Raw genomic sequence first — 14,930 nt, forward strand, 5'->3', positions numbered from 1 at the left:
GGTATGTTTATTATCATGCATAATATTATTATTATTTTATTTTCTATTTACAATACGATGTAATTTTTTTCACCATTTTGTTTTCGCGAAACATAAGTATTTATGAGATAATTTCCTGCAAATATTAATAAACGAAATGAATAATTTTCTAAATATTTAATTAAAATTTAAACACCCTAACTATGTAGAGGCAAAAAAATAAAACACGAATATACTTTACACCTTTCATCATTTTATTTTTTACTTCAGTTTCTAATTTCTATTACATCAGATAACAATCCGTACAATTCGTTTTCAGGCAATATTCTGTATTGTCTCTCTTTACCCTTTGCTCTTGTCATATCCTCAAATTTATCGTCTACATCTGGTATACTTAAACCTTCTTCATCGTCCACAATATCATTACTGCGGTTTTTCTCATCATCTGATAAATATAAAAATGTTACTACTGATTCGTTCTTTTCTTTAGTATCTCTTTCTATCGTGACACGTGGAGTTACGTTAACTTCTTCTTGAATAATCTTTTTCAAATCTACATTTTTCATAAATTTTACAATATCGCTCTCTACCGGTTCTTTTGACTCAGAATTTTCACTATCCATAGCCATTGTGGTGAATTCATTTTCATTATCTTCTAGTTCAGGCATTTTAGTTACAAATTCAACCGCTTCAATGCTTTCTTCACTCGTTTCTTTTTTAATTTCATTCTGTTTTTCAATTTCTTTCTGTTTTTCAGTAGTAGTTTCTTTCTTTTCTTCCCTTAAATTATTTTGATACTCCCTAATTTCTTTGCTGTCGAACATAGTTGATAAAAATTCTCTAAAAAGATCATCATCCAGCATTCTCAATGCTTTATCTATTTCAAATATTGACATTGGCTTCATAGTTTTGCCAGTGAAGGGTTCTATCTTGAAGGTAGTTGGTTTCGGAGGTTTAGTGGGGATCATTGCTTTCAATAAATCGAAATCAGACTCTGGTGTTGTTCGTTTCAGCGACGAAGGAACTGGCTGTAAATATAAGTAAATTTAAATTTTCATCAAGTTCTCGCTAGAGGAAGTATATTAATATATTTCTGCTGTAAAGAGTTTGCTAAGACACATTTCATGACACGTTAGTCATTATTGATTGTTTAAAAGGACTTTTCGCAAAGAATAGTTCGAAAAATACCTTCTCCATAATATCCTCTATCCAGTCAGTATAGTAGCCGAGTTTAGTAAAAACAGTTGGAGCATCTGGAGTTCCGCAAGTGGGTGATCCAAAACTGACTACACCCATAAGCTTGCCATCGACCACGCCTGGACCTCCCACATCCCGCTAAAATGTTCGAAATTAGTTGTAGCTTAAAAGAGTTATATGGATACATACTGAGTGAAATGGTTATCATTCGGTTGGTGTGTAAATAGCTACAGAATATGATTCTTTTATAAGGTTAAAAGAAACAAGCGATCGTTTCCACGTCAGTATGTGGTATGTATTTGTGTAAATATTCAACTTGTATTTTAGAAGAATTAAGTGTTAAACTAGCTAAATTCTGCCATACTTAAAGAAAAAACTTTATAAAATTAAACTTTGAACTCGGAACATATAGAATTTTTTAAACATAACATACGTTGCAGGCGCCTCCACCCTTTGATAAGAAACCCGCACAAAAATGTTTGTTCGTGACAAACTCCCTGCAAAAAAAAAACATTCTGATAATAACATCAACATAATCTAGGAGCGCCGAGCGTCTCGATAAGCCATATACATATGTAGTTAATTTGTGTCTATTTAATTTTTAAATATGTGATGTTTTATCTGTGCCTATCGAGCAAAATATGAAAATAAATACTCACTTTGTATAAACGTCTTGGCAATCCTGTCTGGGATAGATATCGAGTATTGCAAATGACAAAATATTCTTCCAGGGATCAAAAATAATACCACTTCTCTGAAAGGCAAAGCGTAAAATGAAACGTAATTACACTTTCAAGGTGAATCAATTCTATATCTGAATCAATATTCTAAAGCTGGCTTTCTAGGTTTTGATACCTTTTTAATGAAATAATTTTGATTTGGATATCAATTTTAAAACATATTATAAAATGTAAATATATGTACACCACACCTGACACCATTATCTAAAATAACGGTAAAATATTATACCTGATTTTTTATGAAAAAGTTGGCCTTTATTGGAAAGACATGCTAATTATTATAACATTCGGATAATTATTAATTCCAATTTAACTTACACCCTTCGCTCCCCACCCTAAGATCGTAACGCCAGGAGTAGTCAACGGTAAATTCCAAGGGTTTCTATCAAAATCGATTCTCTTGACCCTCTTGACCTTTCTACTGAATTTCAAGTGTCTAGAAAGGCGTAAGATGCAGAGGTTGTTCCTTAAAGTCTTCGGGTCGTAACCGGGATGAAAATAGACTTCCAAAACGGATATAACCTCGCCTCCACCACTGTAGAAGGAACTGCCGACTCTGACTGACAGAAAAGCTGGATTTTCACGAAATAGGCGGTTGTTGTATGCCCTGAAATAAAGAAATTATTGAACATACAACATTTATAAAGAAAAATTCAATGTAAACCATAAACTACACATTATAGAAATAGAAAGCGTTTTATTTGCCACCATGTAAAAAATTATGAATCTGAATAAATGGTTCTATGACTACTTAGAAGTCAAGTAAAATATAAGAAACCATAAATCGCCATTAGTTCCATTGAAACTGAACATCTTAGAATAAACTTAATCATATCACAAGATATAGGTTTACAATAATTTTTGGAAAGCTATCTCACAGTTGTAGACAGGAAGAAGCCGTGATGATGAGGTCTGACTTGATGATGGAGCCAGCGCAATGGAAGCTATTGAAGATGTGAACACTGGCCATGAAAGGGAAGTATTTGATCTTGGTCCGCTCTCCTTTGTAGATACGACGACCGCTTGGTTCTGAAAAAAAAATAAAAGACGTAATAATCCTGATACATAAGGACAAAAAATATATCTACAGTATCTAGTTACTCAATATATAAAAACGACAAGTCATACGAACCCCAAAATTCATTATCACTTGTAATAACATTATCATCAACTTTATTCACAATATAATCTGTAGATGTTTTATTTTCAGCCTTTATATTCTTTAAACGCTCTAAGACTTTCGTATTAATATTTACATAAACATTTGCTCCTGCATTTGCATATGCATCTCGTAATTCTTTTAAATTCTCTATAAATATTTCTATATATTTATCGATATTAATATCTTCAGCAGTGTACATTTTATCTTCATTGATCATTTCATTTATTATAGCTATAAAATCAGTGCTATTATAATACGTGGTTTTATGTTCAAATTTAACTTTGGTCAGTTCTTGTATGTATTTCAAGTTATTGTCATCACGGAGAGACTGGGTTACAAAATACTTATGCATTGTAGAATATTGCTTCAGTTTCGTGTTATTATTTGAACCTTTTAAGTGTAATGTGGAAAATATCTTATTGACCGTGTTCCGAATTGTGTCTTCAGCGTTTTTGATCATGTTATCTTCCCTCGGCAATTGTTCTAGACCATCTGTTTTCAGAAGAATCAACGAGATGAAAATAATTCTTTCACTTACATACATTTTTCCAATTTTTATGTATTTGTTTCTATTATAACACTTTTGAAGTTGTGAAATGTGAATAAAGAGCAATTTAAAACTTATGGTTTGTTTTATTGTTTTTCAATATGAAACAATTTTATTGCACTATATTTATTATGGCATCAAATTTTGCTCTATATTATTGTAAAATAGTAGGTATCAATATTGCTTGTGCAATGACAACTGTGGGATTTGCGTTAATTGTTTTTTTATTATTGATTCAATATTATTCATCGACTCATTCAAAAACAATTACACGAACTAGCAAACAAAACATATTCTTTGAAACGAACCAAAACACACAAAGAGTCATCAATAATCTCTTTTCTTTAGTAAGACTCGATAATACATTTAAAGAATCTCAAAAAGTACAAACTTTATTAGCCATTCATTACAAATTACGATATGCATCAGAAAAAATAAGTGATGTTTTTGAAGAAATCCATAATCGAAGTAATTTGAGTATCATAGATAGACATGTTTTTAACATAGTTGAAAATGTTAATAATAATGGAAACAATTTAGAGAATAAAGATTTTATTTTCCACGTAGTAAACGTGATCTTTGAAAACGTTATGACTAATCCTATGGAAAATATAAAAGATATAATTGGCAGAATTATTTACAATGCAGTAAATAGAGATAGTTCCGAAGAAATTATTGATAACTTAGGTGATAATTCTGACGTGGATACAATTATGTCAGCAGTTGCTGTTCAAGAGGTTTTAGATCATTTAAAAAATGTTTCTGATGCTACAAGTGAAACTGAAGTATTCAAAACTGATAGTATCGATTCAAGACGTAACTTCGATGATTTTGACTTGGATACTTGGCGTAAGTAGAAATTGAAAAATTAGTGTTGTCTTCTCAATAAAAGACTTTATAAAATGGTAGAATCGTTTATATTTAAAAACAATTTTCATGATAACTGTTATAGAACCACAAGATGCAAAATATGGAAATACGAGAAGAATATTTAATGGAAGACGAACTAGTATAGATGATTATCCGTTTATAGCTAGTGTTCATGTTAAAGGACAATTCACTTGCTCTGGGTCTATTATAAGTAAAAGGGTCATACTGTCTGCAGCAACTTGTTTACAGGCGTAAGTATTGAAATATGCACTGGTATATTTCAGATTTTGCCATATCCATTAATTTATCAGAAATTTTAACTCTACCGTCCTCTATATTACATCGCAATCTGTAAAGGTCTGCATTTAAACTTTTCTGAAATTTAAGATATAGAAGGGACTTGGACGAGACTTTAATTGTATATTAAAGTTATAAATTTTACAAATAAATGTTGTTTCAGGATGCTGGATATAAAGTAAAATGTAGCAAAATATAGCTGTAAATGTAGTGATAGTGAGATCGAATTATTTTTTACAGAATTTACAATTCTGGCCTTGACGGAACGAAGTTTGTTAAAGTACGCATTGGAAGTGACTTCGTGAATAAATATGGGAATTTCTTACCCGTATCAGCCATTGATTTCCACCCACAATACGATCCAATATATTTGAGACATAATTTGGTTGTTCTTGTCATAAATAAATTAAATTTTCGAAGAAATTGGAATATCAAAAGAATAAAAATAGATAAAGACGATACAAGTATTGAAGGAGATGTTACTTTACTGGGTTGGGGTGCTCATGATGTGAGAAAAATTGAATTTTAGTTCTTACTTGACTGAAAAAACGGAAATTCATTTTTTATTCTGGTCTTTAATATCGAATTAATGAACTTAATCAATATAAACTAACAATACCAAATTCCCATGTGTATGGTAACGCTACTAAGTAGGTATGTATAAATTTTTCATTTACAGAATACTGTGGAATTTAAAAACGAAACGCCTCTATCCTACACTACCCTACATCTCATAAATAAAAGAAAATGCCAGCATATGTATACAAGGTGAGAAAAAATAATTTATGTGGAAGTAAAACATAGTAATGAAACAGTAAATATGTTACAGGACGACATTTCTGTGCCGGCATCGAGATGAAGGGAAGTGGTGCATGTTATGTAAGATTATTTACATTATCTATTACTTATGTATTTATAAAACTTTATTGTTAGTAAGGTAAGGCAATTATACACAAGGCTATATTCATGTACGTTTTTCGTTATAGAACATGTAGCGTGTTTGCTCCGGCTAATCTTTGCAACCACTGAATCGATTTTGGGAAAGACTTTTTGGTAGAATGTTTTTAGGAGCTAATTTAAATTCAAATTATTATAATATTTACTAGCGGTCCGCCCCGGCTTCGCCCGTGGTACATATGAAAAATAGATGTTGGCCGATTCTCAGACTTACCCGATATGCACAGAAAATTTCATGAGAATCGGTCCACCCGTTTCGGAGGAGTATGCAGACTAACATTGTGACACGAGAATTTTATATATAAGATTAGTTGCAGACTTTGCAGAACACATAATATATAGGTACCTACTATACCTAATCCTTCCGTCTACATTTATACTATGCATAACCGCAAAAGTTTGTATTGATGTACTTACCTATGTTTGACATTCTTTCATGCAAAAACCACATAACAGATTCTGATAAACGATATTTTTTTTAATTTTGACAAGAATGTAGTAGGTATGTACTCCTACATGCTAAAACCACTTACCGGATTTTGATGTTTTTTGACAATGATATGTACCTTATATACACATAAGCTATAGACATATATTGCTCAACTCAATAATAATCTCTCTGATCAGAGAGATGTCGGAGCACCAGCTGTCTCCGGCACCAGGCTGGTAGGTGTAGTCAGCTTCGGCCCAGCGGAGTGCGGGAGGGTCGACGTGCCGACCGTGTTCACCAGGGTTGCAGCTTATGAACAGTGGTTAAAGGGGGTTATAGGGAAGGTAGTTTTGTTTATATTTTGATAATGTTCTTTAAGGAACAATGTAGCAGAGTACGCGTGGTTATTGTTCTACTCTTTTTTAGAAGTTTTCCATTTAATTGTAGAAGTGGTCTTCAGACGCGTATTACTTTGATAAATTTTAACTAAAATGAGATCATTGCAGATGGTTTACTCATCCAATACCTATATTTGTCGTAATAACTGATTTCTATTTAAACAGAAATGTATAAAATATTATGCTGTTAAATAATACCTTTAAAGAGGAGTACTTTCGTTTCAGAATCGCTGATAAACCAACAATAATATTGACTGCTTACTGGAAGGGAGAGACCTATTTTATTAATAAAGTAAAATTCAAAATTAATAAGGATTTTCATTTTCGACTTCATAAATAATAACCTCCTTTACAAAATTTTCTTTTTTCAAACCAACGTCACAACAAAAAACAAACTGTCAATCACTATTGACGTGACGTCACATGTATTCAATACCAAACATGTCCCTCCAAATATCAAATATATCCCTCTTGCTGCCTCGGAGGCTCCCGTCCTCCCAGAGTGTCCGAACCGTGTACGGTTGCACCAGGATTGGGAACAGGGACATAGTGGGCCATGGGCACAACGGTAGCGCTAATTATAGGGACGACTCGCACTTTCCTTTCCCTGCTGTACGGTTTAAGGAGAATACTAGGGATATTTGTGTAAGTTTCTTTGTTAGACCATTATTAAATTAACAGAATAGTGCTTAAACAGTTGTACAAAATAATATGTAATATGGTTATTATCCATACTTTATGAGTGAAGTTCATACATGCAATTTGCATTTATTGAGAATCTTGCCTATATGTATAGCAGGTTCTGCAGTTCCACCCACAAAAAAAATTACGACTCTAAACTTGACGCACTATAAAGTACAGTTTTACCGGAACATATAGGGTCAACTCATCTAATTCTGTGACAAAACAGAATATGAAAAAAAAAACAGGTTAAACTTAATAAATTTTATTTTTATTTTTAATAGGAACATTAATCAATCTTCTATTTATCAAATGGAGCAAGTGTAATCTTAACACATATGAATTAACTCAGCGTAAAATGAGCTTAATCAAACCGCGATGACTTGTCTAATTCTGTGACAATCACCATAATTCGGTGATAGTACTTCTCTAATTCTGTTATAACCGAATTAAGTGAGTATTTATTATTTTTTAACACAAAAGTAAAAAAAAATACAATTAATAAAAAATATAAACATATTGAAAGTAATAATTATGTATTTATTTATCAATGAGAAATTATCAAAAGAGGGGAACCATAAAAAATTAATATTGGACTTTATAATTGTTTGTGTGAACAGTGTACAGACTCATTTTTGACTGCAGAATATTTTGAATTGCGGATGTCAGCGTTGTTTCATTATATTTTCTATTTTTATTTTTGTCTTCCTCCATGCTGTCTAAAATAAAAAAAAATAACTCACTTAATTATGTGATAAAAAAAATAACGGACTTTTTTAAAATGCTTGAAAGCGATCCTACTTTTAAACCTGATTAAAAATAAATATTTTCTGACTTAAACGACTAACGTATACGAACTAAAAACAATTATTTATACACGAATTGAAAATAATAAAAATTTGCTTGGTTAATTCGGTGACACTGTTTTGAGTTACAATCTTGAAAATCGTTAACTTTTTGAACCCAGGAAATAAGGTATTATGCAAAAACAAATGAAAAATTACTAAAATCTTTATCGGTATCAACAAGAATATGTTTTTAACAATTAATTGTCAAAGTATCATGAACTTACACTCACCTTTTCTATTTAAAATTAATTAAATAATGACAGCACAGTTGCACGCTACCGGTGAAACGTCAAACATGGCGGGCGCAGTGACAAATCCCGTGATTGTTACTATCTCACCCGCACGATTTTAACAAAAATTTGTACACGAAAAGAAGCTTTATTACCATACCATAGGGTTAATTTTAATGTATTGGATTTTACTCCTATAACGCTGTAAAAGAGTCCAAACGTTGTATCTCCGAATTAAGTGAGTCACATAATTAGGTGAGTTTACCCTAGCCAGAAATGTCGATTCGAGGGTCCAAATAGATATTTAAAAGTTGTTAAATACTATAGTGTTCAAGCATGAGTTAAAATAATTAATCGGCATTAAACTTGTCTATTTTAATGCACCATCTAGCATAGTCTTTAAGCGCTTGTCCGATCTAGGCTCTTCGGGAAAAAGAGAAAGGTGACTGGCGGCTGCTCTGCTGCGAAGAGAAGAAAGCATTATACCGGGCGTCCTTCTGCCAGACGTTCGCGGAGTTCCAGCACCCGACCGGAATGTGGAAGTTCTGCCTGGGCTGGGCGCTGTTCGGCACATCCTTTACGTTTTGGATGATGATGTTCTGCCACCACTATGGTACAAATGCTCCCTACATCGTGCGCTTGTTCCTTAGGCGCTCCGGCAGAGGGAGCTGTGCGATTGGCGGACGCTATGCTGCGAGGAGAAGAAGGCACTGTACCGGGCTTCCTTCTGCCAGACGTTCGCTGAATTTCAGCACCCGACCGGTCAGTGGAAGTTTTGCTTGGGATGGGCCCTGTTTGGCACGTCGTTTTGCTTCTGGATGATGATGTTCTGCAAGCGATACGGTAAATGTCAACAGGTTAAGTTTATATTAGAAATGTTGCGTATTAAAAACCAATTTTACTATAGTCGATATAACTTACGATAATAATGATCTTTACTTTTTAAAACAGCTTGTGCTACATTGCTACATTGTGCTACATGCTACAATCATTGTACTTAAGTAATAAGATAACAGTTTCAGATAACTTTTTTACTTCTCTTTGTTTATTATCGGCCAACCCACAGTTTCATCTACAAGACTTGAAACAGATTTTAATCCAAATATAAGATTACAATGTAAATATAAATGATGATAAAATGTAAATAATATTAAAATAAATGACATTGTGACAGTGTTCGAGCCGCTCCCAGCGTCGTTCTCCAAAGAGGCGCAGAAGGCGCAGCTCCGCCGCATGCTGGAGCTGCGCGTCAACCCGATCGACGGCCTCTCGTCGCACTGGGACTATGATAACGATCGGTGGAAGGTTTGATTCACTTTTATTGTGTACTAGCGGTCCGCCCCGGCTTCGCCCGTGGAACATATTTACGTTTTCTCTACATAAGAACCATCCTCGTACTTCAAGGAATATAATAGAAAAGAATTATCGAAATCGGTTCAGCCGTTCACACGTGATGCCGTGACAACGCGAAACGGGTGCAGACCCGCCGCCTTTTTATAGCTCCCGCCGCGAAGCGCGTCGAACGCGGCAACTGATACACAAAAATAATCCTTATGGCATGATTCTGTATTCACGCGCGATGACTTATAGCGTATTTCATGTATAACTTTGGTGTTTCTACACCGATTCACATGATTCTTTTACTATAACCTGCCCAGGAGTATGAAGAATAATTGTGCCAAATTTGGTTAAAATCCGTCGTGTAGTTTCTGTTTCTATAGCGAATATACAGACAGACAGACAGACAGACAGACAGACAGACAAAAATTTTACTGATTGCATTTTTGGCATCAGTAGCGATCCCTTATCACCCCTTCATAGTTTTTTTTTAAATATATTTCATGTACAGAATTGGCCTCTCTACAGATTTATTATAAGTATAGATTAGATTATTATATTTATTTTTATTGCATTCATATGCTTTATAAATATATTTTTTTAAGAATAAAAAACCCGCGGATTCATCACGCGTCAAGAAGACGCAGGCTTGAATCCCGCCTAGTGACCAAATTATTTCTATTCTTTAAAAAAATATGTCGTATTCGATTAATTAATGCGTATTTTATTGTCTTTTAAAGAAAATTTATTACCTACTCTTTATTTTTAATTTCATTAGAAATATTAGAATAAATAAAATTATGGTAATTTTCTTTGTTACAGTCTTAAATTACTGGAAGCAGTGAGATTTAAGCAGTTAATTTTGTTTCGACGGAAGTTTGGTTTATGTGTTGTTTAGTTTATTTGTTAATTTTAAATAAAGATTATTAATTACGTATAAATTGTTTGTTTTATTTTTCTGTTCAAACTTCATGAATCTACACCAAATGATAATTGCCGTTTCCATTGAGAATCGAAAATTGTATGGTTTTATCAACCGAACTTTTTAACCATAATATTATAAGTTAATAGTTCATCTTTACTATGATACTAATGCAACCAAGAATGAAACCGACGAACATAGAGCAAGAGCTAGAACAAGAGCATTATTCCGTGATCTTTTAGTGTAAACGAAAGCTCCTATTCAGTGTTGTTCAGTATATCTAATAACATTGAATAGAATCTTTTCGAACGTTCTAAGAACAACCACGTGAAGAATTCTCAACGCCTATCTTAAATCGATAGAGCATTATACGACAACAGCTACTATAATAATAATCATTCTATAAAAATATCTTGAACTGTCTCTACCAAATGCACAGAACATACCTACCTACTGAAAATTTTCCTTTACTGGGGCCAATTAAAAAACTCTCCCAAACATTAAAAATAGTCTAGTATTATATCAGATTTCTATTTAACTGACTAATTAGTAAAATGATGTAATGAGTAACGTAACAGGATGTTCGGTCAAGCGTGAAACGTTTATATAAGGCAATGTTAATTTTTCGCGAAATTCTGTAATTCACTGAGGTTTCATGCAACAAATCTTATAGAGAATTATGAAGTGCGCAGTGAGTAGATTTTATTTATTTATTGCCGCGTAAGTTTAGTGTTGAAAGTGATAATTGATAAAAGTTCTATAAGTATTACCTATTTACATTGGATTGCAGTTGTTCATTTTTGTGTTGTTATAACAAGTAATTTTAAGGTTTCATGCGCAAAGTTGCATGCATAATGTATTTAATTTTAAGAATTTCCATTTATTATTTAAGTATCTACTTAGGTAGTAGATTTGACTTATTTTGTAACTATAAAGTTAAGCGAATATGCATTGATTTCTAAAATCATGGAGAAATATGAGTAGGTACCTACCTAAATTGCATTTTTTATCATGTAAACATCTGGAAAAATTTAAGACTAAGGAAAAAATATCGTTGCTTTTTCAAATTCACACTATTAAAATATGTCTTTTTTCAGGTAGCTATAGTTTTAGCACTAGTGGGCATTTCAATAGCAAACCCCACTCCCTTGGGAATGGGCTTCTCCACATTAGGTAATTTTGCATATTTATTATACTAAAAGCATAGCACTGGCCATTATTATTTAGCATCTGATACTAGCTGCGCTCCGCGGTTTTACCCGCATTGCTCCGCTCCTGTTAGTCTTAGGGTGATGATATAATATAGCCTACGGCCTCCTTCAGCCTTCTTCCTTCCTCGATAAATGGACTAAGTATCTAACATCGAAAGAATTTTTCAAATCGGACCAGCAGTTCCTGAGATTAGCGCGTTCAAACAAACAAACAATCAAACTCTTCAGCTTTATAATATTAGATTTAGTATAGATTAGCTATATTATTATTTTAACTAGTTGTTGAAGTACCCTGTTCATATCAATGACTCTATTATACTAGCTTTTTTTATATATATCATAGGTTCATATACACAGTAATTATTTTTCTAATATGTGTGCGATTTTAATAAAACTTAGTACCTAGAAGCTTGTAGCGCTTTCAAAGCTTTCTTAAAATTCTGACCATAAAAAGAACAAATGAACCTATCTGGAATTTAAATCATTTTTCGTGAAAAATTAAGCCTTTCAGAATTGTTTTTAGCTATATTGGCGTACCTATGTATAGTTTTGTAATTGAAAACTGATTTATTTATATTGAGTAATCATAATTAATATCAGGCTAGAATAAAATATTATGTTCTAAGTGTTCTTAATGTATCGCTCGGACGTGACACTCTGCATTTTGTGAAAAGTTTATCTATTTCTGTCAATTTTCAAATAGGTACACCACAGAGGTACACAGTTGTTCTTCTTCTTCTTTTTCTTAAGTGGCAACTTTACACAGTTTTTATTTATTATTTTTTTTTATTAGTTATATGAACTATGATTGTCTTTTCTTTCAGTGAAGGGTAACATAAAGAGAGCGCCCCGCTATGGGCGGCTGCGTCACCGAGCGTGATCCTAGCCTATACGCAAAAAGCCTTCATTAAATATGTTTACAAATATACAATTGTAGGTACATTTATATGTTATTCGACGTTTGCTATTGATATTTTATGAATTAAATGTTTTATGGACTGTTGCGTTGTTTTATTTTGTTCGAGAGCTGGTGAAATATTTGGATCATACATTTTAACCAAAAATTTGGAAGGGCGAATTGAGTAGGTACCCAGGTAATAAATGTAATAGTTAAATAAAGTTACGAAGTTAATCTGAGGTGGTCTACCGAGCTCACGTGAAAAGTTACAATTTCACAATGTCATAATTTGCCGTAATTTCACAAATTTTAGATAAAACTTCAAAAATAATAAACTATAATACATTTACACTAATCTAGATCCTGGACTTTGCTTACGATAGTATTATAATACTATCGTATACGTCATGATTTATTTTCAACATGTGAAAATATGAAACAAAGTATTATAAGCTAGCTCTTAAACAATTTCACAAATACATTAAAATCCGCTATGAAATGTACTTTTTTAGTACCATAAAGAAAATGGGTGTTGACACAAACATGTCTGTATCCATACTTTGTTTGCTGTTTTCCCTATTTATTTTCTCTCAAGCAAGGATCGACACAGAATCTGATGATAGTAAGTATTCTTACTTATTTGTTTCATTGAGATATTGCATTATTTTATGGATTTGGTTTGTCCAACCTGGGACGCGAACCTCGGACTCTCTGATCTACTCTCTAACCACTAGACCATCGAGGCGATCGTCATTTCACATAATTTATTAATTAACTAATTTTCACTAAAACGGTAAACATTCTTTTTAAAGTGAAACTTTTATTACATCGTCTCAAAGTTTTTGGTCTGTGTAGCGCATGTCGCGTGTATCGCGGCTGCCGAGTAGGTATACCTACTCGGCAGCCGACCGTCACGCGACATGCACTACACAAAGCAGTGTTCGGAACCGTTCGAACAGTTTCACTTTTACCGTGGTTTCATAAAACCACACAACATTTTTTTTATTAGATAAATCGATATTAGTCGTGATTTTTTCAAAAAATTGTGACAAAAAAATGTTATATCGATTTCAAAGAAAGTTTTAATTGATTCTAGGTGTAGGTTCTGAGAGTGATTTTAGGCGTATCAAAGTGTTTAAAAATACCTTTTTTATCTCATTAGTATCATCAATTATCATCAGTTTGAATACATAAGATATAGCTACAAATCCAAAGCTTCACGCAAAAACTAGTGGCCTTACGGAAATGTCCTCGTAGGTAGGTATAAGTTATAACGCGAACATGAACAAAAAAAAACTGAAAAGAAACATACAATGATTATAATAGAAAAACTTATATTAGGTCATCTAAGTTTAATAATTCGAACAATGTATGCAGTTAAATATATCTAGTAATTTTCGAAATTTGCGCAATTACGCTTGTTATAACGTTCCGTTACACGCATCCGGCACGCATTGATGATATTAGAAACTTAAACATTTCTAATTATATTTATTTTCTGGAAATAATTGTAGATATAGGTATATACCACGTATTTTCTGTGTTAGATTTATCAGAAATAGGTATCATAAAGATATAATTCTACATATTATATTTATACCTACTCGGTAAATGGTACCTAATGTTTTTATTACCTACATAATAATATATGGAGATTTGATAAAGAAATCTTTCCAGGGCCGAGCCGCCCCTGTGTGCGAAGTGTGCGGCGCACACAGGCGCCAAGACAATAGGGGCGCCGCGCCGCCACTGCCACCAAAATTATTTTTGTTACCTATATGATTGTTTTTTGTAGTGGAGTATCGACAAGTAAGTAGGTACAATAGGCGCAACATAGGCCTTGTAAACAACAAAACATCTATAACGCTTATTGAACAAGTCTCTCAATATTTAATGTAAATATTATTATTCACGTTTATGGTTTCATTTTTTACGAGCTCAACGTTAAAACGGCGGCAGTTCTTTGAACAAGAGAAAAAGTACTAGTTATTTTAAACCGTAGAGGCGCCGAGTTTGTATGAGTATGAAATTAGTCCACTCATTTCGTCCGAAAAAAAAGGCAAATAAAAGAAAGTGAATTTGCGCATCTATTTTTTTGATATGTTGTAGGGGATACCTAGAAAAGCTTAACTTGAGTTTTTCGACCAAGATTTCCTATGAGCTTTCGTCGCCATCTTGAAAAAAGGGGTAAAATTGGTTTTTCGGCAATAACTCGGCTATCCGAT

General features: G+C 32.9%; 3 protein-coding genes and 2 long non-coding RNA genes across 5 annotated transcripts; 3 read left to right on the forward strand and 2 right to left on the reverse strand.

The window, feature by feature from the left end:
• Nucleotides 1-187: 187 nt before the first annotated feature.
• LOC149477131 (uncharacterized) lies at nucleotides 188-4,029 on the reverse strand. Its single transcript, XM_089710866.1, has 7 exons — nucleotides 3,049-4,029; nucleotides 2,795-2,945; nucleotides 2,235-2,523; nucleotides 1,836-1,930; nucleotides 1,610-1,673; nucleotides 1,168-1,314; nucleotides 188-1,007 (listed from the first exon to the last, which is right to left on the reverse strand). Exons 1-7 carry the CDS (start codon nucleotides 3,620-3,622, stop codon nucleotides 246-248), a joined length of 2,082 nt encoding a protein of 693 aa, XP_089566992.1. The 5' UTR covers nucleotides 3,623-4,029; the 3' UTR covers nucleotides 188-245.
• On the forward strand, nucleotides 3,817-6,563 carry LOC149477132 (trypsin-4-like). Its single transcript, XM_089710870.1, has 6 exons — nucleotides 3,817-4,474; nucleotides 4,578-4,746; nucleotides 5,033-5,300; nucleotides 5,472-5,560; nucleotides 5,608-5,671; nucleotides 6,377-6,563. The coding sequence occupies exons 1-6, from the start codon at nucleotides 3,817-3,819 to the stop codon at nucleotides 6,542-6,544; spliced, it is 1,416 nt and encodes a 471-aa protein (XP_089566996.1). The 3' UTR covers nucleotides 6,545-6,563.
• Nucleotides 6,564-7,018: 455 nt separating this feature from the next.
• LOC149477133 (cytochrome c oxidase subunit 4 isoform 1, mitochondrial-like) lies at nucleotides 7,019-10,615 on the forward strand. The gene is made up of 4 exons (XM_089711033.1): nucleotides 7,019-7,222; nucleotides 8,987-9,179; nucleotides 9,511-9,641; nucleotides 10,497-10,615. The coding sequence occupies exons 1-4, from the start codon at nucleotides 7,019-7,021 to the stop codon at nucleotides 10,500-10,502; spliced, it is 534 nt and encodes a 177-aa protein (XP_089567159.1). The 3' UTR covers nucleotides 10,503-10,615.
• LOC149477134 (uncharacterized) lies at nucleotides 7,778-8,598 on the reverse strand. Its single transcript, XR_016317661.1, has 2 exons — nucleotides 8,337-8,598; nucleotides 7,778-7,977 (listed from the first exon to the last, which is right to left on the reverse strand). It is a non-coding gene; the product is annotated as an uncharacterized LOC149477134 (long non-coding RNA).
• Nucleotides 10,616-11,216: 601 nt separating the features above from the next.
• LOC149477135 (uncharacterized) lies at nucleotides 11,217-12,809 on the forward strand. The gene is made up of 3 exons (XR_016317662.1): nucleotides 11,217-11,287; nucleotides 11,694-11,769; nucleotides 12,632-12,809. It is a non-coding gene; the product is annotated as an uncharacterized LOC149477135 (long non-coding RNA).
• The last annotated feature ends 2,121 nt before the right edge of the window (nucleotides 12,810-14,930 follow it).

Source organism: Colias philodice, chromosome 25 (assembly GCF_061535455.1).
Source record: "Colias philodice isolate Cphi_HAF_F1 chromosome 25, ilColPhil1 Martin Lab GWU primary, whole genome shotgun sequence".
In the NCBI taxonomy this organism is placed as follows: domain Eukaryota; kingdom Metazoa; phylum Arthropoda; class Insecta; order Lepidoptera; family Pieridae; genus Colias; species Colias philodice.

Bases quoted from the DNA above. Each gene is read 5' to 3' on its own strand.
- LOC149477131 (XM_089710866.1), bottom strand. From the start codon at position 3,622: ATGTATGTAAGTGAAAGAATTATTTTCATCTCGTTGATTCTTCTGAAA. The intron at 2,524-2,794 runs GTGAGATAGCTT...TCTTTATTTCAG, and splicing joins GCTTCTTCCTGTCTACAACT to GGCATACAACAACCGCCTAT. The intron at 1,931-2,234 runs GTAAGTTAAATT...TTTGCCTTTCAG, and splicing joins TAGGGTGGGGAGCGAAGGGT to AGAAGTGGTATTATTTTTGA.
- LOC149477132 (XM_089710870.1), top strand. From the start codon at position 3,817: ATGACAACTGTGGGATTTGCGTTAATTGTTTTTTTATTATTGATTCAA. The intron at 5,561-5,607 runs GTGAGAAAAAAT...GTAATGAAACAG, and splicing joins TGCCAGCATATGTATACAAG to TAAATATGTTACAGGACGAC. The intron at 5,672-6,376 runs GTAAGATTATTT...CTCTCTGATCAG, and splicing joins AGGGAAGTGGTGCATGTTAT to AGAGATGTCGGAGCACCAGC.
- LOC149477133 (XM_089711033.1), top strand. From the start codon at position 7,019: ATGTCCCTCCAAATATCAAATATATCCCTCTTGCTGCCTCGGAGGCTC. The intron at 7,223-8,986 runs GTAAGTTTCTTT...CTTGTTCCTTAG, and splicing joins AGAATACTAGGGATATTTGT to GCGCTCCGGCAGAGGGAGCT. The intron at 9,180-9,510 runs GTAAATGTCAAC...ACATTGTGACAG, and splicing joins GATGTTCTGCAAGCGATACG to TGTTCGAGCCGCTCCCAGCG.